The 23,683-nt window shown below is 32.4% G+C and overlaps 1 protein-coding gene across 1 annotated transcript; it reads left to right on the top strand.

Annotated features, from left to right (window-relative positions):
• Positions 1-5,720: 5,720 nt before the first annotated feature.
• On the top strand, positions 5,721-22,683 carry LOC134253334 (uncharacterized). The gene is made up of 23 exons (XM_062735866.1): positions 5,721-6,117; positions 10,174-10,284; positions 10,451-10,603; positions 11,303-11,526; positions 12,543-12,788; positions 13,339-13,619; positions 13,879-14,120; positions 14,364-14,536; positions 16,184-16,361; positions 16,721-17,474; positions 17,744-17,998; positions 18,219-18,350; positions 18,715-18,837; positions 19,055-19,185; positions 19,667-19,798; positions 20,186-20,251; positions 20,631-20,719; positions 21,253-21,373; positions 21,515-21,617; positions 21,723-21,778; positions 21,891-22,001; positions 22,157-22,201; positions 22,452-22,683. Exons 1-23 carry the CDS (start codon positions 5,929-5,931, stop codon positions 22,497-22,499), a joined length of 3,963 nt encoding a protein of 1,320 aa, XP_062591850.1. The 5' UTR covers positions 5,721-5,928; the 3' UTR covers positions 22,500-22,683.
• The last annotated feature ends 1,000 nt before the right edge of the window (positions 22,684-23,683 follow it).

Below are 23,683 nucleotides of genomic sequence, written 5' to 3'. Positions count from 1 at the left end.
AAATAAAATGTTATTTTTTCATCTTTACATCACGTTCTAAAATTCATCCGGTAGACTTCAATTCCAGGATGAAAACAAAAACACTCTCATATTATCTTCATTTCCACAGAATTTTTTTTCGAGACATTTAAATCATAGAGCTAGATCTATAACTAATTGCATACTCTTGAATTCCAAAGTATACATCGTCGTTACCTCTTTAAGTTACAGAAAATTACAAGATCAAGTTGATATGATATGAGTGCGGTATTCGGCATACGTTGTAGGATTTTATAGAGTATGACAGAAAAAATTGCATCTTGTTCAAACCATTTGCTAGTTAAATTGTATTACCGACATTGCAGGGCGAACATGAGAGGGGAAACAAGTTCACCCACGTTCATCAATAGATCAAGTCTTGATTCTGTACCGAAAGAGTGAATTACTTAAGATAAGTTCACATCTTCAGTACATGGTTCAAACTAATTTAAATCGTATCTAACAATTCTGCTAGGTACACAGAAGTATGGTACCTCTGCTAAAACCTGTCGATTAAATACCAGACAGCATTACTGTGGAATAATTTTATGGTATTCATTCGAAAAATATTGTATTCCGAATAAGTTAAGATTTGGGGGTTAATACTTATCATGTCGGCAAAAAAAGATTTATGCGAAACATACGGAGATAACGAACAATATTCAAGATAAAAGTAAATATAACAATACAAAACGAGAGAAGAACAAACACGGACCTCCAAATCATCAGAGATGGGATCAGGTGCCATGGAGGAGTGAACATCCCCTGCCGACCGGCCACACCCCCGTGTGCTCCTTGCAATTGTCATGATTGGGAAATAACGGAAAAATTAATTCGTCGTCAATTCAGTGTATAGATAATGGACTAACAATTAGTATGAAACGTCAGTCAGCATTTGACTCATTGATAAATTGTATTTGCTGACAAGGTCATTGTATCGACCACAGAACTTACGAAATGATGACTATAATGAGACTGCTGATATTCTTGTTTCATCAACTTATATGTCAATAATTTACTTTGTTTTAGAAATTGTTCATACGTAGAGCATGCTCTTGCGTATCGAATCAACTGAAATATATCCGTATGCAGGTGATGAAGGTATATTGCTGCATAAGTAAGAAAAGTTGACGATAGAAAAATTATAAAATTAAAGTTTAATAGATCTTGGTTGTTAGTTACCATTAAAGACAATCCCAAATACAACTGTACATGTATAAGAGACACGGTTTGGCAGTAGGAATACCTCTAGCATATGAATTAATGTTTTTGGTACAAGTTTTGTATTAGTATGCAAACCTCCCCATGAACAGAGTCTCAAATAAGTCGCGTCCCAACATACGTTTACTTATATTCTATGTTGGATGTTAGTATATAAATATTGCATGTAGTTGAGTGTAACATTGAAAACTTTCACCCCAAGAAAACCATTGTCAACCGAGGCGCAGCCGAGGTTGACAATGGTTTTCGAGGGGGTGAAAATTTTCAATGTTACACTCAACTACATGCAATATTTATTATCTTATACTGAATGTTTTATACAAATACATATAACAGTGAAACGTGGGCGCATAAATTCTGCGCAGTCGCTATTTTTTGGAATACCAACCGTCGTCAAGCAATGTTGACTGTTGCTACGCTGGAGGGCGTGGCTTCATTATTCAGCGGGTAGTAGTGTTTTTTAACAAATGTTTCTCGACCAATCAGATTCAACTAATTTTACATGAAGTATAATATTCTGAATTATCTGACGCTTTCTAGCTAGGCTTTTTTAACCATTTGATATTTGACGTGCCTGGTTTTCCAGACATGTCAAATATCAAAATCGTTAAAAAAAAAGCCTGAGCGTCAAGTTTTTTTTTCGGACTAGTTGGATGCATGTTGTTAGATCAGATTCTTGCATCAGTAAGTAAATTTATCATTATATAAATCAGATTCTCTAAACGGATTGTGATCATATAATTATGTCAACATAATAATCCTACATGTACAGACATAGTTATGGAGTTCCGAATGTGCAGTCTTCAGCCGGAAAATGTGAGATATTAGTCAATGAGTGAAACTTAAAATAAACAAACAAATTAACTTTTTATCAAAGTAACAGTATCTTATGTATCTTTGTCAAGGACATCACATAAAAGAACATCCTCACAATGTCAAGGTCTTGTGATTTCCGAATTCCGAAATTACAAAACCTCGACATTGTGAGAATGATAAAAGCAATGTACAAAACTTGCACGCCTTTTTATTTTCCCAGGAACCCGTTTTGCTAAAGTATAATTTGGAAAATACAAAGTCTAAGACAATCATATCTAGCGCATCTCTTTATCTACCAGATTCCAACGCTTAAGAATCGAAAAAAAAAACCAAAACAAATGTGTTATCAAAGTAAATGCAACATTTACGTGGGTCGAACCTCGTGATCAATATATACAATGTATAAGTTTTATTTGACTTTGAAGTTAAATTGGAACAGTTAATTACTATCTCCAAAAAAGTTAAAGAAGGTATTGTCTCAATAATGCCCCACTTTGTTCTGATTCCGTTTCCCAAGGAATAGGGAAATTGCTCCATTATGTAAACTTTTTTTAATCTTCAACGTTAACAACTAAATTTGTGCCAGTTCTCAGCGCGAAGCGTCATTATTCAAATTGCATAAGATACACATAATTTTAGATTAAGTACATAATTTTTCAATGAATATATATATTTAGCTTCTCTGATCCTCTTTTAACCCTTTAATGTAATATTAATTTTGCATGATTTCAATCTCACCCTTCAGAAATTGGGAGGACCTAAGTGCTTATACTCACTGCTATATTATATCTCTGCCTCTCAAGATTATCTTTGTAAATAACTAACCATTTGACCTTCAAATCAAAACTTACGTATCTGATTAAGTCTTTATTTTGCGCTGTGTATCCTTTATTTCACAACTTACCTTGTTTGAAACGTCATATATGAAGGAACGACCCAAAACTCTGACCTTTGTCATTTTTCCCTCCATCATAAGACTGCTAGAACTAAATAACTAAGTTGACTAGACTGATCCATGTCTGATGACGTCAGTCTTATCTGTTATCCACTTCTGCTTTCTGAGGTTGCTCCATCTTCTCTCTCCAAAAACATAGAGCAACTTGAATTTTATTCAAATTATGAATACGAAAACTTCAGATTTGTTTATAAAAATGTTTAAAAAGTCAAATGATACAGTAGAAATTTAAACTAGTATAGCTTTCATGATAAATGTCTTAATCTATGTGGTCGCTCGCATGACGCAGTGGTTAGAGCGTCTACTGTAGTGTATCCTTACATCGTGGGTTCGAATACACTGTGGGACATTGAGATTCTTCGGATGACACCGTATACCGGTATATTGACATGTCATACCGCAGTAGGTCTTGGCACAGAACAAAGCCCTCAATGCTCAATGGCCTGAGTGTCAATTATAGGAATACATTTGCAGCCCTCCTCCGGAAAAGTGGTGGCGTCTCCATATGAGTGAAAATTCTTCAAAGGGACGTTAAACAACAAACTAACTAAATCCATGTGGCATTGCATTGTTTTAATTATACATATATGTAGATTGTAAAGCTCCCTCCTTTAAAAATACAGTTTTTCCAACGTTCAATCCTGATTTAACTATCCATTGCATATTCAAATCATAAATATGCCTTTATAATTATTTTATATTACATAGCACTCTCCCTCTTGCTTAGAACAAAAAAACTACTTTAAACTTGCTTATTTTGCCGGATGGTTACTTTCCATTAAATAAAAATATTGATACAACTACACTGTGGTTAAAAACCGTCTATCAATAATTAGTTCCTTTTCATTTTCAGTATAAATGTGATTGTCCTTTAATTGAAAAAAAATCCCTTACTGTAATTTAATTCGTTGTTAGTTTTGTTTTATAACCCTGTCCTGCTGTTGATATCAGAAGGATATCACACAAGATATCATAAAACATCACAGGGTTTCGATAAAGATGCAGACATCAGCATAACTCAAACCGATATATAAAGAATGAGTTCACAAGACAGGACCTGATAGTACAGAGATTCCATAATGCATACCCTATCTTGATAGCTTCGCTGTCTGTTTGACAACAGAACAAAAAACCCAACTAAATACATGATAGCAAAAGTGATTTATGTGAGTAGTTGCTAACTCCTTACGCCCATTCCATAGAACAGAGATGAGTAGTTCTAAGTATTTTATTTTCTGGTATGCTCCATTAAGGTTTTTCCCTGTGATCAAGTTGATTTGCTTTCATTGTTTCTGCCATTTCATGGCATATCTGTTTCCATTTTTTGTGCAATATTAAGAGAGCTATGTATTGTAGTTTTTCCGTGGGGTGGAAGTTTCTTCTCAAAATTTCATGACCTGACACTTTGATCGGTACTCTGTTTTAAGAATTTGTAGAAAACACACCTATCGCGAGATTTCATCCGTAGGATTCAGAAATAACGGACGATCTATGTAGGAATTTATATGCTTTTGGAAAAGTTTAAATACTATCAGAGAACTCTTAATATAACCGAACTTAAATACTATAATAGCTTTCCAGACAAAAGAAGTGTATAGTAACTACAAATTTTAAATGCCGAAGTATAAATGCAGAAAATAAAGATATTTCTACTGATTTCATTTATAACAAAATGTAGTCATAAAGGTAAGTCGAACGTAGAAACTTCATCGTGTTAATTAATTAAATTTTAAACATTCTTCACTCACAATTACAAACATTTTGTTTGTTGGTTGGTTTCTGTCGTTGGGTAAAAAAAATACACCAGTCAGCGCTTGAAGGGATGCATGCCTGTTTCATCTGATAAACAGATATCGTTATTTTACAGAGAAGAGAAACTTGATATACAAGTACCCCAATCTCGACAAAATAAACGTTTGATATAAAAACGATTGTTATAGTGTCCGATAGGCCTAAATTTGCAGCCCTTCACCAGCAATGGTGACGTCTCCATATAAGTGAAATATTCTGGAGCGGGACGTAAAAAGTACACAATCAATCATTATAATTTGGACTGTTTGGAGTCATGCATGTCTATCTTGCACTTTCAAAATTCTCTCTTTCTATCTCTCTCTCTCTCTCTCTCTCTCTCTCTCTCTCTCTCTCTCTCTCTCTGCCTGTGTGTGTGTAATTATGGTAATTTGAGAAAATAGACAATTTAATTTTATCTTGCTGCCCAAACTGAAATCAAAACAAAGAAGTATAAATCCTTTTTTACTGTTTATGATTCAATTTATGAATTATAATTAATAGTATATTGTGAATAGAGTGCTGAAAACACACAAAACTTCTTTTCATTTGATCTTTTATTAGCATACTGTCCTAATTTTTAATCCCACCCAATGTACATATGTAAAACACATAGTAAGATCTAATTTTATCGAACTGCAGATTAAATCTATTGGACTAATCTGATTTAATGACTAGACCATGTAGACCAACTAGAATTAATACCACATATCATTTTATTTTATACAATCTATCTTCCAGCCGCTATACCTCCCCAAACCAACTTATATTCATGATTGAAAGTGAAGATGGTACACATTTAATTTGGGTGTTGTACCCTTAAACTTGTGAAATTTAAATTTATTGCTTTGGATTTCACAATAATTTAACATATCTAAAAACTTAATTTGTTATTAATTACATGTATAAAATATGCTTTTATTTTTTAAAAATTTACATTCAATTATTATTAACTAAGATTGTTATTCTTAAAACATTTTCTAAGTTGCATGTCTTGAATGGACAGTGATGGAGTATTAAAGCATGTAAGTTTCAATTCAAAGTATAATTTCACATATGATTAAGCATTAGTTATTTAACTGTACATATTAAATAGGATTCATGTCAAAGAAAAATATTTTTAATGTAATATGTTTGTTTCAGTTATTAATGAGAAGTCTCGTGTAAGATTTAATGATGTTGGAGACCCTTGCATTGTTCCTTATGATGGAACGCCATTCATCATTCTGGCTAGGTGTGAAAGGCACTGCGTTTTTGGAAAGGATAAACACAAAAAAAAGAAAAATGAGCTCAAAGAAGGGAGGAACTCTCTCCTTAAGGTAAGTGTATAATATAAGTATTATACCCCCCGCTTGAAAAGTGGGAAGTTATGTTATAGGAATCGGTATGTCCGTCTGCCTGTCTGTCCGTCCGTCTGTTACACTTTGGGGGTAAAACCCATCTCTTATCCACAACTCCTCTCATACCACTGAAGGAAATTTAATGAAACTTTCACAGAATCTTTATTACATATTGCCATTATTGCCATTGTGCACTTCCTATTTTACTTTTTGATCTGACATATATTTTGGATTTTCCAGAGCAAAACATGGATACTGCCATTATATTCATATGGTAGGCGGGGGTATTATTAAGTGAGCTCATTGATCACAATACCTCTAGTTTAAGATTTATAATGCTCGATCTTCATGGAACAACACTTAAAAGTACAATCAATACACTTAAAAATGTGTAAGAACACATTTGATTCAATAATTTTATTAATCTAAAATTATTTTATGTTTTCAAAAGTGAAAGAAATATAGATTGAACCCATTCAATACAAGAACATCAATAAAATATTTTTAAAAATTTTGCACTTGTAACTACAAACATGTTCACAATTAGATTTTAGGAGAGTAAATTTTAATCTATGTAATGTAACAGGTCAGTCAACTAAGGACAAATAATATGTATAATTTTATGGTCAGTCTAGCAGATTCCAAGGTCAGTCTGCCAGATCCCTCACTAAAAGGTCACATATATGTCATTATACAATACCGATTACAATATACAACTTCCATATGATGTTTTGGTATGTATTACATTGAAGGTCAGTCTAGCAGATTCCAAGGTCAGTCTGCCAGATCCCTCACTAAAAGGTCACATATATGTCATTATACAATACCGATTACAATATACAACTTCCATATGATGTTTTGGTATGTATTACATTTGAAGGTCAGTCTAGCAGATTCCAAGGTCAGTCTGCCAGATCCCCCACTAAAAGGTCACATATATATGTCATTATACAATACCGATTACAAAATAAAACTTCAGTACGATGTTTTAGTATGTATATTGTATAATATTGAAAGTCAGTCTAGCAGATTCCAAGGTCAGTCTGCCAGATCTCTCACTAAAAGGTCACATATATGTCATTATACAATACCGATTACAATATACAACTTATGTACGATGTTTTAGTATGTATAATATTCAAGGTCAGTCTAGCAGATTCATAGGTCAGTTTACCAGATTCCCCACTTAAAGTTCACATATATCTCATTATACAATACTGATTACAATATACAACTTCCATATGATGTTTTAATATGTATAATATTGAAGGTCGGTCCAGCAGATTCCAAGGTCAGTCTGCCAGATCCCTCACTTAAAAGTCACATATATCGCATTATACAATACTGATTACAATATTCAACTTCAGTACAATGTTTTAGTATGTATAATATTGAAAGTCAGTCTAGCAGATTCCAAGGTCAGTCTGACAGATCCCTCACTAAAAGGTCACATATATGTCATTATACAATACCGATTACAATATACAACTTATGTACGATGTTTTGGTATGTATTACATTGAAGGTCAGTCCAGCAGATTCCAAGGTCAGTCTGACAGATCCCTCACTAAAAGGTCACATATATGTCATTATACAATACCGATTACAATATACAACTTATGTACAATGTTTTGGTATGTATTACATTGAAGGTCAGTCCAGCAGATTCCAAGGTCAGTCTGACAGATCCCTCACTAAAAGGTTACATATATGTCATTATACAATACCGATTACAATATACAACTTCCGTATTATGTTTAAGTATGTATTACATTGAAGGTCAGTCTAGCAGATTCCAAGGTCAGTCTGCCAGATCCCTCACTAAAAGGTCACATATATGTCATTATACAATACCGATTACAATATAAAACTTCAGTACAATGTTTTAGTATGTATAATATTGAAAGTCAGTCTAGCAGATTCCAAGGTCAGTCTGCCAGATCCCTCACTAAAAGGTCACATATATGTCATTATACAATACCGATTACAATATACAACTTATGTATGATGTTTTGGTATGTATTACATTGAAGGTCAGTCTGACAGATCCCTCACTAAAAGGTCACATATATGTCATTATACAATACCGATTACAATATACATGTACAACTTATGTACGATGTTTAAGTATGTATTACATTGAAGGTCAGTCTAGCAGATTCCAAGGTCAGTCTGCCAGATCCCTCACTAAAAGGTCACATATATGTCAGTATACAATACCGATTACAATATACAACTTATGTACGATGTTTTGGTATGTATTACATTGAAAGTCAGTCCAGCAGATTCCAAGGTCAGTCTGACAGATCCCTCACTAAAAGGTTACATATATGTCATTATACAATACCGATTACAATATACAACTTCTGTATTATGTTTAAGTATGTATTACATTGAAGGTCAGTCTAGCAGATTCCAAGGTCAGTCTGCCAGATCCCTCACTAAAAGGTCACATATATGTCATTATACAATACCGATTACAATATACAACTTATGTACGATGTTTTGGTATGTATTACATTGAAAGTCAGTCCAGCAGATTCCAAGGTCAGTCTGACAGATCCCTCACTAAAAGGTCACATATATGTCATTATACAATACCGATTACAATATACAACTTATGTACGATGTTTTGGTACGTATTACATTGAAGGTCAGTCCAGCAGATTCCAAGGTCAGTCTGACAGATCCCTCACTAAAAGGTTACATATATGTCATTATACAATACCGATTACAATATACAACTTCCGTATTGTGTTTAAGTATGTATTACATTGAAGGTCAGTCTAGCAGATTCCAAGGTCAGTCTGCCAGATCCCTCACTAAAAGGTCACATATATGTCATTATACAATACCGATTACAATATACAACTTCCATATGATGTTTTGGTATGTATTTCATTGAAGGTCAGTCTAGCAGATTCCAAGGTCAGTCTGCCAGATCCCTCACTAAAAGGTCACATATATGTCATTATACAATACCGATTACAATATACAACTTCCATATGATGTTTTGGTATGTATTACATTGAAGGTCAGTCTAGCAGATTCCAAGGTCAGTCTGCCAGATCCCTCACTAAAAGGTCACATATATGTCATTATACAATACTGATTACAATATACAACTTCCATATGATGTTTTAGTATGTATATTGTATAATATTGAAAGTCAGTCTAGCAGATTCCAAGGTCAGTCTGCCAGATCCCCCACTAAAAGGTCACATATATGTCATTATACAATACCGATTACAATATACAACTTATGTACGATGTTTTAGTATGTATAATATTGAAGGTCGGTCTAGCAGATTCATAGGTCATTTTACCAGATCACCCACTAAAAGGTCACATGTATGTCATTATACAATACCGATTACAATATAAAACTTCAGTACAATGTTTTAGTATGTATAATATTGAAAGTCAGTCTAGCAGATTCCAAGGTCAGTCTGCCAGATCTCTCACTAAAAGGTCACATATATGTCATTATACAATACCGATTACAATATACAACTTATGTACGATGTTTTGGTATGTATTACATTGAAGGTCAGTCTAGCAGATTCCAAGGTCAGTCTGCCAGATCCCCCACTAAAAGTTCACATATATCTCATTATACAATACCGATTACAATATACAACTTCCATATGATGTTTTAATATGTATAATATTGAAGGTCAGTCTAGCAGATTCCAAGGTCAGTCTGCCAGATCCCTCACTAAAAGGTCACATATATGTCATTATACAATACCGATTACAATATACAACTTATGTATGATGTTTTGGTATGTATCACATTGAAGGTCAGTCCAGCAGATTCCAAGGTCAGTCTGCCAGATCCATCACTAAAAGGTCACATATATGTCATTAAACAATAGCGATTTAATACAATATACAACTTATGTAAGATGTTTTAGTATGTATTATACTGAAGGTCAGTCTAGCAGATTCTAGTACTTTTTATACTTTTTATTTAATATGTTCTTTTGATTTGATTTTAAATATGAGTTTCTTAATGTGTGATTGCATTTATCAGGGTGATCATCCAGTCCCTAGGAAACGTAAACAGTTACTTCAAGCTTCTAAAAAAAAAGATTGCCAGGCTAGGATTATCATGAAAGATGTTGTCTTCTTCCCTGACTATCAGGTAAAAACATGAAAATATATATGTCCAAACCCTAATATGGATATAACAAATTTCAGATATAGCAAAGTCATTTCATAGGACCCAGTTACTTCATTATAACCAAGTTTTACTGCATTTTTATGTATAAGAGATTTTAAAAATATATTATATTGGTATTGTTTGATAGGTTATGAAAAACACAGAAAAAGTTAAAAGAAATGCTAGTGAACTATTGAGGGATGACCTTTCAGATGTGCCCAGTAATGTCAAAAGAGAGAGGCGGATTTATATCTTGCTTCCGAAGAACGAGGATCATGAGTCAACACATCTTACTGGACAAGTAAATAACAAATTGTATTCAGTAAATAATTAAGTCATATAAAGGTATAGGAAACCTAATTGATATCTTCAGACCTAAAAAAGATATTTACAGTCATTTAATTTTAATATTGACCATTAAGAAAAGTACACACATAACACTATTGATTTTGATTCTGATCAGTCGATTAATATATTTAAAAAAAAAAGGGTCACTATAATGATACATAGTAAAATCTGTATCATTACCCATATCAACCCATGACTACAGTATCAGCCCTCAGGTTAATTTTTTCATGGATGTACATGAACATTTTTTTTTAGATATATAATAGAGCCAATTATGGGTCTAAAGTTCAGCCAAAAGTTTTTTGCAATTATAATATTACATGCATATTTTATTAATATCAAGCTATTTAACTTTTTAAACTGTATATAAACATTACGTCCACTTTGATATAGATTTGTCATTGATATGGGTTAATGTGACATCACCCATATCGCACTGTTTAGAAATCACCCATATCGCACTGTTTAGAACAAGTAACAATATTATGACAACTTAGAAGATTCAGTTGATTGGTTAAGACTAACAGAAATATGATCATATGAAGAATTCACACCTATACCATTCATCTATTAAAGGTAGATGAGGATTAAGAGAAATAAAGTGTTAATTAATGTGTCCTTTTATAGAACTGATATGTAATACAATTTTCAGCTTGCGGGTTTCATGAATCCTCTATCCAAGGAAGTTCGAGATAAACTGGGGGAACTTGTTGGACATGGGGTAACAAGTGTCTCAGAGATGCGAAGACATTTGCATGTGTTTGTTGAAACCATGTTGTTTAAAGACACAAAACGCCCTGCAGTAACTGATGCCGCATACTACCCAAAAGACGAAACAATAAGAACCCATATATACCTTGCCCAGCTACGCTTGAGGTATGGTGACAAGGACTTGCTGAAATGTTTATTTTTATCAAAATCTAGTTTCTACTATGTCTATGTATATATCATTTATATTTGTTAGTGTTGGCAAATCGGACGATTTTTAGTAACCGGTTACTCGCTTAATCTTCCGATCGAGTACCCGGTTACTCGGATGATTTTTTTGCTATAGTTTCCGTATGTATTATTAACCTCATCCTTTTACTTATTGGGAAAAATAATCCACGAATGCAACGTACATTGTATATGAGTTTTAATTTATTTACAAATACAAACTTTAAAAAACACAACATCTTCGAACACTATTGATTTTAAATGTCACTTGAAATAGTCAGTTTGTTTTCCTTTAAGAAAAAAATAATCAACACATGACCCTGTAATTGCTGGTTGTTTTTGTGGAGTTTCCTGCAAGTCACTGGTTTCCGAATTATGTTTCAATCTAAGGTGATTTAGCATATTGTAGTTCCACCCGTATATAACAACTCCGATTCACATAATTTGCATTTGACAGATTTCGATTCAGTCGGTTTTTAAAAAAATATATATCCACGCTTTAGATGTTTGAGGCGGCATCTTGTGAAAGTAACTTCTTCTAACTATCACAGGTCTATTTAGGTAATTATAACTCAGGTTTTCAAAACATGTACCCCCCTGGTAATCAAAGCCATCAATTATATACGCTGTGAAAACCAATCAAAACAAATCGATCCCAATTGTAAACCAGTAGAGCAAGCCTAACGGCAATTAACGGTAATTAATTTAGGGAAATGTGCCAATATACATTTACAAACCGCATACAAAATCATTTTATACGTATTTACTATGAAAAATGTATTTTTATCCGAGTAACCGAATAGCAGTTTTACTAACCGATACTCGCATCGTTCGACGGTTAACCGGTTAACCGGGTACTCGTTGCCAACACTAATATTTGTACATATGACTAAAAACAATTGACCATGCAAAAGGCAAAGAGAGTGTTAATTTTCAGTAATATCTTTTTTACATAGATATTCAAGGATAGATCAAGAAAACCTTCTGCATAAGGTAGCAGAGTGGCAAGACAATTATCCCAGGGATAATTTCATCTTTATGCCCGCCTCTGACTCTACACCAAGTGACAAAGATATTTTGCAGGATGTAGAGTGCGTAGAGCAGGATGATGATGATGAGGTCTATCCTCAAATCCAGACGACTGAGACAACAGAATTTTTCTTCTGTCATCAAAGTGAATTCCAACGTCATCTCCTGTATAGGTTTGATAATTTCTTTTTTAATTGTAAGAATTGACAGATATTTTGAAGAATCATATAAATTTTGTAAGTGATTTGCTTTGTACCAGATATTTCTTTTAGTTTCTCATGCCCCTGCAATTAAAGATTTTGGGGAAAAAAATTTGATTACTTTTTTTGTTGTTGATTTATTTTTAAGAAAAATTTTTTTGCGAATACAATGTACTCACAAAGTAGCATAAAATTTATCAACAGTACAGATTATTCCAGATTTGAAGTATACCAACAATTATGATCCTTTAAATTTGACCACCAATAAAAAAAAATAACCCTTTCCCTAACTTTTTAACAGTTAATAAATGGGCTTTAATATTTCACAATTATATTTTCTGTGACCTTTCTTTGGGTAACATTTTTATCTCTTGACCTTGATCTTAGAGATTGACTTGTATTTGAGAATCTTCAAACTTTACCATAATTTAATTTAATGCCATATGGGGGCTTAGTGTTTCAGAGACACATTTTTTTTGCTTTAATTTTTTAAATCCCTATTTCATAATGCAATTTGTTACAGGTATGGAAACTCCCTCTGCCTTCTTGATGCAACATACAGGACAACGAAGTATGCATTACCCCTGTTTTTTCTCGCTGTAAAGACTAATGTCGGATACAGTGTTGCTGCAGAATTCATTGTGCAGCACGAAAGAAAGAATTCGATTATGCAGGGTCTAGAAACCATTAAAACTTGGCTCCTTGATGCGCCGGACCGGCCAGCTGAATGGTCATGGGAACCAAAATTCTTTATGACAGATTTCTGTGAAAGGGAAATTGTTGCCATTGAGGAAGTTTTCCCTGGTATAATGATTATTCTTTTTTCTTAAGTTTTTTTAAAACAAAATTTCAATTTATTTAGAGATAATGATTATTTGTTGGTTATGATGGCATTAAATTTTCTTGCAACAGTAATACTTCTAACTGTTCAGTGTTGAGAAAGAAATTTGACAGAAAAATTATTATAAGTAATAATTATTATACATGTACATATAAATGTAATATATGTAGTCATGTACCCCTGGTACTTCAAACTGCTATATCCATATCTTTTTTCTTTCAGAAAGCTTTGTTTTTATCTGTGATTTTCACAGAGAGCAAAGTTGGTCAAGATGGATCAGTAAGACTGACAATGGTCTTGCTGACTGCAAAGACCGAGTGCTGGGTATGTTGAGGAGGTGTGCTCATGCAACATCAGAGAGTGAATACACCTCAGCCATCTCTGCCTTGCAAAAATCTGATATCTGGGCCAGTAATAGTCGTCTGAGAAACTGGTTTTCAAAAACATGGTTGACAGAAAAAAAGGTTTTTTAATTGATATTTATTAATTTCATGACAAAGAATTTCAGATCTCTTTTGTTTGTATTCCTGATTGAACAACTTAACCATTTAAGAAAGAATGATACACAGCAAGATAAAGGACCCCCTAAATCTTTGTCAAATTTTGATGTCATTTGCCTTAGCTTCTTGTGACTTGTAATTTTTTTTTTTAATGTAAAAACTGTATATCTAGTAATATTTATATTTGGTTTGTTTTTACATATATAGCGCTGGGTTTGGTCACAAAGATATGGATCTGGGCTATTGGTCAACACAAATAACGGATTAGAGAGACAGAATAAAGTTTTCAAATATCAGTTTTTGGAACAGCGAAAAAACAACAACGTGTCAGGAATGATCACAAGCCTTGTGCATCAGTATTTACCAACAATGATGCTCAAGTAGGTTTAAGTTTCAGTTTCAGTTGCATGAACCTTTTTAAAAATTATGCATTTGTTGATTGCTTTGCATGATTTGGTTTAATTTTGTTTTGTTAAATTAGTTATGTAAAAACAATTTGAAAATAATTTGAAATTCCCCTTTATTTCAGAATCATTATTATTGAATGAAAAAAAATCCCTTTAACAAGGAACAATCATATCATTTATAATTATCAAAGATTTTTTTTTCATGATTTAAGAATGATGATCACGTTAAATACATGTAAATCAGAGAGATCAAAACATTGGATTTCAGAAATGGCAACATAATTTTGCATGCAATTTGTTTTGATGAGTTGTGAGTTGATGGTTATTCATACAGTTGAGAGAGAAAAAAACACAAGTAAGTATACTATGGCAGGGTAAGGTAAATTTTTTTTTATTCATGTATATTTATACAATTTTTATGTAAAAATTCATACTTCTGGAAACACACATCCCCTTTTTTTTTATTACCATTGCAGTCATTAACACTTTTAAATACATCCTTCATTTTTCAACTTGAATGCATAAATATTTGTTTCTGTCATTAATTGAAATCATAATTTTAAATATATCCTGTGATATGGGAGACCTCAAGAACTTTAAATGTCACAAATATGTTTTATGTCTTGCCTGTTATGCAAGAAAAGGGAAAATACTATTTAGCTTTGTATACCAATGTTCAGCTGCATGTAATGTTATTGATATGGCATCACATCTGTATACAAGTAGTTACTTTAGATCTCCTTTGCTTCATATTATCAAGCTTGAAATGTCCAGTATTATCAAGCTTGAAATGTCCAGTATGTTTCTCACTGTCTCTTGTTCATTAATTTATGTCTCTTGATGTGAATTTCATTGTACACATAAAAGATCATCAATCAGGATTAATAGTTGACTAATAACTGTTTTATGCCCCCATAAACAAAGTTTCAAGGAATTATAGCTCTTACCATGTCCATCGGTCTGTCTAGCTGTCTGTCTGTCTGTCTGTTTGTCTGCAAAAACTTTAACCTTGCACATTGGGTGAGCTACGGATTTCATATTTAATAGGTGTATTCCTTGTGTCAAGACCTTTCTTTGGATACCACCAAATTTGACCTTGAAGTTTGATGTTCTTTAAAAATTTAACCTTGGTCATGATGTTTGAATAGTATGAACGATGGCTTTGATATCTAATAGGTATACTCCATTTAACATGACTTTCGTTTGGGTACCAACACTTTTTACCTCTTGACGGTGACCTTTGGAGTTTGACATACATTTGAGAAAATTCAACCCTGGCCATAAGCCATGACAGGTGCATCAGTGTATCACAAACATCTTTTTTGTTGTTGTCTTTTTGAGGGGAAGGGGGGGGGAGCAATTGGTGTCAAGATTTTGCTAATAGTAATTTAACAATCTTTTTTATTTTTTATTATACATGTATAATGCTATAGTCTAATTCAAAAATACCTATTAAATTAATTTTGATTCAATAAAGTTTAAATCTGCCCTATCCATATTGATTTCATGTATAGAAAGTAATTCTTCAGATATTTACACTTAGCTGTTAGAGCTTGATATCATTTTACAATGCTAACTTGAAATGTCTTGTTTTTAATTAAAAAGTGTTATTCTATTTAGGTATATAAGAGATAATGCCACAGCAACAAATATGTTTGGACGATCTTATGTAACTGATGTACCCGAGTTTTTGAAGAACAGACCTCCAAGCTTCATAAAGCACTGCATGTCAAAAATGGAATTAGCAGACACCATTGATGCAACTGAAGTTATATCTCTGGGCAATAGAACATACAAGGTAACTTCAGTGAACTTAAATCATGGAGATGTACAATGCATTATGAATTAAGACATTCAAACATGTTGTTTATTAATAATATAAGTACATTGTAGCAGAAACCATGTCATGTGAGGTTACAACCATTTTTCTAGCAAAATAGATTTTTATGCTGAATTAAGATAAAAGCCTTAAATTTAACATTTAAGGGACATTTGTATTTGTATGAATATTTATATACCTGAAATATTCCTTACCTCATAATCCCTATGCATACACTTTCATGCAAAACTTTAAAATAGCTGGTATATGAAAAAGATATTGAAGTAATTAATATAAATTGTACTTCCATGTTTAATGAAATTATTTATTTATGAAAGGTGAAAAGTCAGTCTGATACTGAACAGAAAAAAGGGTACCAGGTCACAATTGACAATGGGAAAGGGATGCCAAGCTGTGGATGCCACGCGTGGATGTGGACATTGCTTCCTTGCAAGCACATTTTTGCCATCATAAAGCACACAGAATTATCATGGGAAGATTTACCTCCAGAGTACATCTCCTCCCCATATTTTAACATCGACTCACATGTGATTGGCATTCAAATGCCAATTCCATCCGAGACACTTGAGGAAGATGAGTTGGAAAATTTAGATGCAACACAATTACTTGATGCCACTGATGATGCAACACAATTTACTGACCTTCCATCAGCAAAGAAAGGCCCTAAGTCCCTAAAAGCATTGGCAGTCCAGTGTAGAGAAAAACTCTCACTGTTACATAATGCCACCTATCTCTGCCAAAGCGCCAATGCTTTTAGAGTTCTTGATGCTCAGTTGAAGGAAGCTTTGAGTACCTTCAACAACAGTTTATACCTGGATAGTGGACTTTGCACAGAGGATGTACATGTAGATAAAAAGACAAAGAAGGCTGTAAAAAGACCGGCAGCACAAGAAGATTTTCCAAGTAAGACAATCAAAATTCAAGAGAACATGAAAAAGAAAAAAAAGGGGTCAAGGAGAGGAAATAAAAGGCCACCACTAAAGTTACAAAAGAAGGAACGTGCATGTAGTGAAACAATCATAATAGAGGGACATGAAACGGTTCCCAATACAATACAGGAAGATATCACAGGTACCTTACTTTTTGAATCTTATTTTCCTGAAAAAAAAATTATGATTGAAATTCTAAAGCTTGTGCAGTGAAAAATAAGTAAGCTTTTTTTTTAACCTATATAGTGTATCATGTACGGATGGAAATTTTATTTTCATTTGAAGGATCAGATGAACAAAACGCAACAAAAGATTTTTTTAAAGGAGATTCAAATTTTTAAAATATAAAAATGCATTTCTCATGTTTATTTTAAGAAAACAAAAATAAAAAGGGTGTATGTTACATTGTAGAAATGTTGAAAGAGATGTCACAGAAAGAGGTTGATAGATTGATTGATAATGCCAGGTTATCAAGCAGTGTCTCCACAGATATAGTTGCTCGTACAGGTCTTGCTTTATTAGAGCAGCTTTTTCCATCTGAAGACATTGATGGAAGTGATCATGATGCTATTCTCATGGCAATTATTAATGATGCAAAAAAACTGTGTCCTGGTTTGGAAGAACAGCATAATTTTCGATTTGCTTTACTACTTCTATGGACACTTGGTATGTATATATTTCTAATGTGAATAGTGGCTCAAATGATTCTTCAATTCTAGGAATAAAGTGTGTATTTAATTTTTTTTACTGCTAATCATGAAAAAAAAACTATGTCATTTGCAGTATGCATTCATGCATCATTTATATGATGCAGGGATGAATAAAATTATGTGTATATTCATTTATGTTTAAGTTATTTCTTACTTTCTGATTATTCTATTTCCAGTGAAGAAAGGAAAATTTCAGTTGCATCGAAATATTGAAAAGGAAGATAAAGAGGCACAAGATTCCATGGCAGCTTGTATTGATGCACTTAAGTCTATTCAGTCATTAAATTCCAAAGGAGCAAGAACTAATGGTACAGTTATTAGAATTGCTTTTAAAAGCATTATCTTCATGGTCAAATTGTTGATTATGTTAAGGATTGTTATAGGTACTAACAAGTTAATTCATGAAGATTTACTTGTGACCCTAATATGTCTATGGTTCTTAAACAGTTGAACTTTGATATCTGGAACTTAAATAACTGAAACAGTTAAAAATACCATTGATATGATGAAATAAATTATATGTCCAAAACTCTTGATATTGAATTATCAGAAATCTAATCTGGCAATTTGTTTCTTGTTTTTTTTTTTTTCTTGATCCCATCATGTCCAAGATAAAAAGGTTTGACTGTATTATCTGCAACGAAGTAATAGTTGTTTGAAATCTTTTTACAGACTCCAAACATCCAAAAAGTATATTAAAGATAAAAGACAGGAGTACAAAATGTATTGGCAAAAAAGTTCACTTTGAGGGAGAGGCTGATATTCAACCACTTACACAGATGGACCGCAATCAGGGTATATTAAAAATTTACATAGTCCTGCTCACTTTCTTCTTGTATCTATGGTATGGCATTGTGTATTTGTTCATGATTAACACCCTTTTCTATGTTACACGTACAATTCATTTATTTACTGCATTAGTAATGGTAAAATAATTTGATGTATTTTAATATTTCATCTACTTAAAACATAACAAAATGATTGATGAGATAATTACAATATGACTTCACAGCTTTAGATGCAGTTAAGAAGCTATGGAGCCTCAGGGAGAGTACCAACTATATAATAGCAAGAGTGTCGAACTACAATGTGACAGATGATGATTTTAGGTCACTCGCTTCTGGGAAATGGTTAACAGATCAGGTGAAATCTCCTTATCTCAAACTAATTGGGAACAATGCTAAAATTTTAGATACTGTAAACCAACTTTTATTCATGACGACTTTATTTTGCGATTTACTGGGGATAACCAAGTTTGCGATGATTAATTTTGGCGACCAAGCCTTTCTCGAAACTTTTCTCAATGGAAACAGCGACTTTAAGGACTGGTTCATGGCGAGAAATATTCGCGATGACGAGGCTCTCCCGAACTTTGTGAAAATTTCTTGCACACGAAAAAAGTTGGTTTACAGTATAAGATGACCAAAGATATCAAAGGTACAAAACATGAAGAATATTAAAGAGGTTCAGACTTTTGACTCAGCTCTGTATTTAAGATAATATAGTTCAACTAAATTTGCTTTACTGAAGTTAAATTATACAAAGTAACCATTCAAATGAAATGATTTAAGGGTGTTGGTTTAGGATTAATTTATGTAATTCATGTTCTTCAATATTTTTACAGGTCATTGATGCATATGTTGCATTTATAGTTCAAGCTGAAATTGAAAAGGGTAACCATATCACAATGTACCCTTCACAAACAATGACTTCGATTATGAGTGGCACATTCTCTTTGGAAGGATGTAGGAAGAAGGTAGTTTTTCAAATCATTTAATTGTTCATCTTGAATTAAAATGATGTAGTGTAAATATTGGCATATAGTCTTAAACCGTTGGAAATTAGCATATGTAGATTCAGGAATGTTTTAATTGTCAAGATATACAGAAACTTGTAAAGATATTTTTTAACTTGTTGACATACATGTGAAAAAAAATCCCTTATCTTATGTCAGGTATGTATTTCCTTGTGACATATAAAGTGCATATGCATAATATGGAATGCTTGAAGTATAAAAAGAACAACAATTTTACCTCATTAATGAATCAAAATGATCATATAAATTGAAATATATTGTAACCTCCTGCGTTATTTAGCATAAAATCCTGAATTATTTTGTATTTTTGTTCTTTTTCATTTATAGTTGAAAGTATTTGAATGTGAAGCCATAGTAGGAGCTGTTATCAAACATCACCATTGGACATTGGTGGTAATTATTGTTTTTTTTCTTTTTTATGATTATACCACAAAAATTAATTGTACAGTGTATGATACATTGAAGTTTTATAATTGAGGAAGTTGTCAATATTCTACTTGCTCAATCATGCCCAGAATTAACCAAGGTGAAGTCAAGGGAAATAACGGTCAAAGGGAAATAGGATCTTACGGATACCCTGAAAGATACATCTGAATTTATAAAAGGAGAAATCAGATTATTATAATTTATAAATGAACTTAACCCCACTACACTATTCTTAACTGTGGATCAATCAACAAGGGATCATAGACTACATTTGAAAGATTATACATTTCATTGTCAATAATACATTACATTTCTTTTTTTGTGTTTGTTTTCCACATGTACATAGATAGTTGAACCAAAGAAGGGATTGATTTATTTCTACAATCCAATGACTGAGAGGAGGATCCAAATAAGAGAAGTTCAAAGAAATTGGTGGTATGTACATTTAAGAATGCAAAGAAAAAATTGTTAACCTTATTCTATATTAGAATATGTTTTCTGTGTTTTTTAAATAGTGCAAATTCATAAAAGTACATTCAGGAGAAAAAAACATAAGGCCATCCTTAAAATCATATTTGCTATCCTATCCCAAGTTAGGGCAAAAGAAACTTGCACGGATGATGCATCTAGAGATGGACACTACCAGACTTGCTTCAGATGCTGGATCTGACCTATATTTTATTCACAAGCAACTATAAGCCCTACATGAACCAAACTAATAAAATTTTTATACACATACAAATTTTCATGTTGCTTTACTAATATATATTTATATATATAGAAAACACCCTTTTAAAATATCAGTGGTAGATTCAAGTGCCATATAAATTTCAATAAATAATTTGTATCAATTAAGTGGACAAAAGTGAGTTAAATATTGAATTTCTGGTGTTAAGAGTACATTGATAGAAGAGATATTTGAAATTTTTTAAAACATTGTTTAAAAAATGTTTTCATCTTTAATTAAGTTTATACATGGGTGCACGAATGATTGCTTTCAATGAGCTGGATAACAGGCAGTGGAGAGTGGAAACAAGGGAACATTCAAAGCAAATTGACAGTTTCAATTGTGGAGTGTACTGCCTTTTGGTATGTGCATTTCCCTTAATACTCCAAGAAATTTTGAATAGCATGAATAATTTCAGATTATTTTTAGTTTGAAAAATATATAATGTCCTTTAAATAGAGATATTTAAATAATTACTACATGTACTCAGAATTACTTAACAGTTTGCAGAAAGACATTTCAATGGGCAGTCCATCACAAACATCACCAAAGCAGACCTGGACTCGATGCGAATCAAAATTGCTACTAATTTAATGATGTTTGAAGGTGTGTGTAGATACACAATATTTCTGAGAATTTTATCTTGTAATTACATTTTTCTACTTCTATATTTATCTTTAATTCTTTCCTGCTGTTGTATATTTGCTTCAGTGTACCTGACAGAACATTGCCCTACATGTGGATCTGTGACAAGAAGAAATAATGAGGTGGGGTATTAAGATATGAAACTGATTTCTTTCTCTAATAATTGGGTAACATTTCTGTTTATGAAAAGATGTAGAGTTCTTTACAAATAATATATACATTTCATTTATCTAGATAAATTGTGAGAAATGTAGCAGAAAGTTCCATAGAAAAAACCACTGTGTTGGGGAGGAGAACAAACTAAAAGAAAGCTTCATTTGCGATATGTGTTCAATAAAGTTTTGGGTATATTATATATTTAATTTATATATGTTATATTCATAAAATTTAACAAATGCTATGAATGACAAATTTGATATAAAAATATACTTCACAGCTGCCTCACATACTAGTTTTGTGTATGCATGATTATAAAAATTGCTGGTTTTTTCTTTTTTAAGGGAGAAAATGGTGAAAAATCATGCAAAAAGACTTCTGCTAAGAAGGTAAGTTTTCCTACAATGAAAAATATATGTATAGGCAAAGAAAATGAATATTTTGGTTTTCTTGAACATGACAACTATTTGTAAAAATAAAGATACCTTATTGAAAATTCTTATGGTTAGAGATTGGCATCAAAAGTTAATATGAGGTTACAATGGGATTAATTTTATCTGTTAGAGTGAAAAACAGTTATTCAGCATTATTATAAAGAAGTTTCGCTTGTATTTATTGATATTTTCCTTTTTTATTTAGCCAAGAGAATCCATCAGCCGAGAGAAGAAAGTTTTAAAACGAAAATAACTTTTATGACCCTTAGCTTTGCAAAGAATTTCTCCAAAAATGTGTTATTGTCATGTGAAAAGAATGACATTCACTGCTAATCTGTTTATATTGAATCACAATTTTAGACAATATTTGATTTTGCTATGTTTAAATGTTTTATATGCTAAAAAATATATATTTATAAATTAAAAATGAATTTGTATTCAATGATATTCTATTATAGAGTTTTAAACTGCATTAAGGTATTGCAGATCCACATTATTATAAATTTCATACTGGATAAAAGTTTTCATCAGTACAGTTTCTTTATTTGAAATCTTCTTTATCAAATTTAAAAGATTTTGATTGCTGAAATAATATTTAATGTGGCCTTGATATGATTTGGGAATAAGATCCCGGTATTGTACTCTGCACTGTATGATATTTTGAATGGCAGGGACATTATATGGCAGTAATACACTTCCCTGTTATTGTATAATGACATATATGTGACCTTATTTCATGGAATCAGCTAGACTGACCTTGGAATCTGCTAGTCTGACATTTATAATATTACATAATATAGGTGACAGAGATATACTGAACAATTCCCTGTTATTGTATAATGACATATATGTGACTTTTTAGTGAGGGATCTGGCAGACTGACCTTGGAATCTGCTAGACTGACCTTCAATGTAATACATACTTAAACATCATACATAAGTTGTATAATGTAGTCTGTATTGTATAATGACATATATGTGACCTTTTAGTGAGGGATCTGTCAGACTGACCTTGGAATCTGCTAGACTGACCTTCAATGTAATACATACTAAAACATCATACATAAGTTGTATAATGTAGTCTGTATTGTATAATGACATATATGTGACCTTTTAGTGAGGGATCTGTCAGACTGACCTTGGAATCTGCTAGACTGACCTTCAATGTAATACATACTTAAACATCATACATAAGTTGTATAATGTAGTCTGTATTGTATAATGACATATATGTGACCTTTTAGTGAGGGATCTGTCAGACTGACCTTGGAATCTGCTAGACTGACTAACAATGTAATACATACCAAAACATCATATGGAAGTTGTGTATTGTAATCAGTTTTGTATAATGACATACATGTGACCTTTTAGTGAGGGATCTGTCAGACTGACCTTGGAATCTGCTAGACTGACCTTCAATGTAATACATACTAAAACA

This window comes from Saccostrea cucullata, unplaced genomic scaffold (genome assembly GCF_032062105.1).
Source record: "Saccostrea cucullata isolate Sc308-1 unplaced genomic scaffold, CSIRO_AGI_Scuc_v1 ctg176, whole genome shotgun sequence".
Taxonomy (NCBI): Eukaryota; Metazoa; Mollusca; class Bivalvia; order Ostreida; family Ostreidae; genus Saccostrea; species Saccostrea cuccullata.
This window is presented reverse-complemented; position numbering and strand designations above follow the sequence as displayed.

Excerpts from the sequence above, each read along its gene's own strand:
- LOC134253334 (XM_062735866.1), top strand. The coding sequence starts at position 5,929 with ATGTTTGTTTCAGTTATTAATGAGAAGTCTCGTGTAAGATTTAATGAT. Across the intron at positions 12,789-13,338 it reads CAACGTCATCTCCTGTATAG|GTATGGAAACTCCCTCTGCC; the intron begins GTTTGATAATTT and ends AATTTGTTACAG. Across the intron at positions 16,362-16,720 it reads TGGGCAATAGAACATACAAG|GTGAAAAGTCAGTCTGATAC; the intron begins GTAACTTCAGTG and ends TATTTATGAAAG.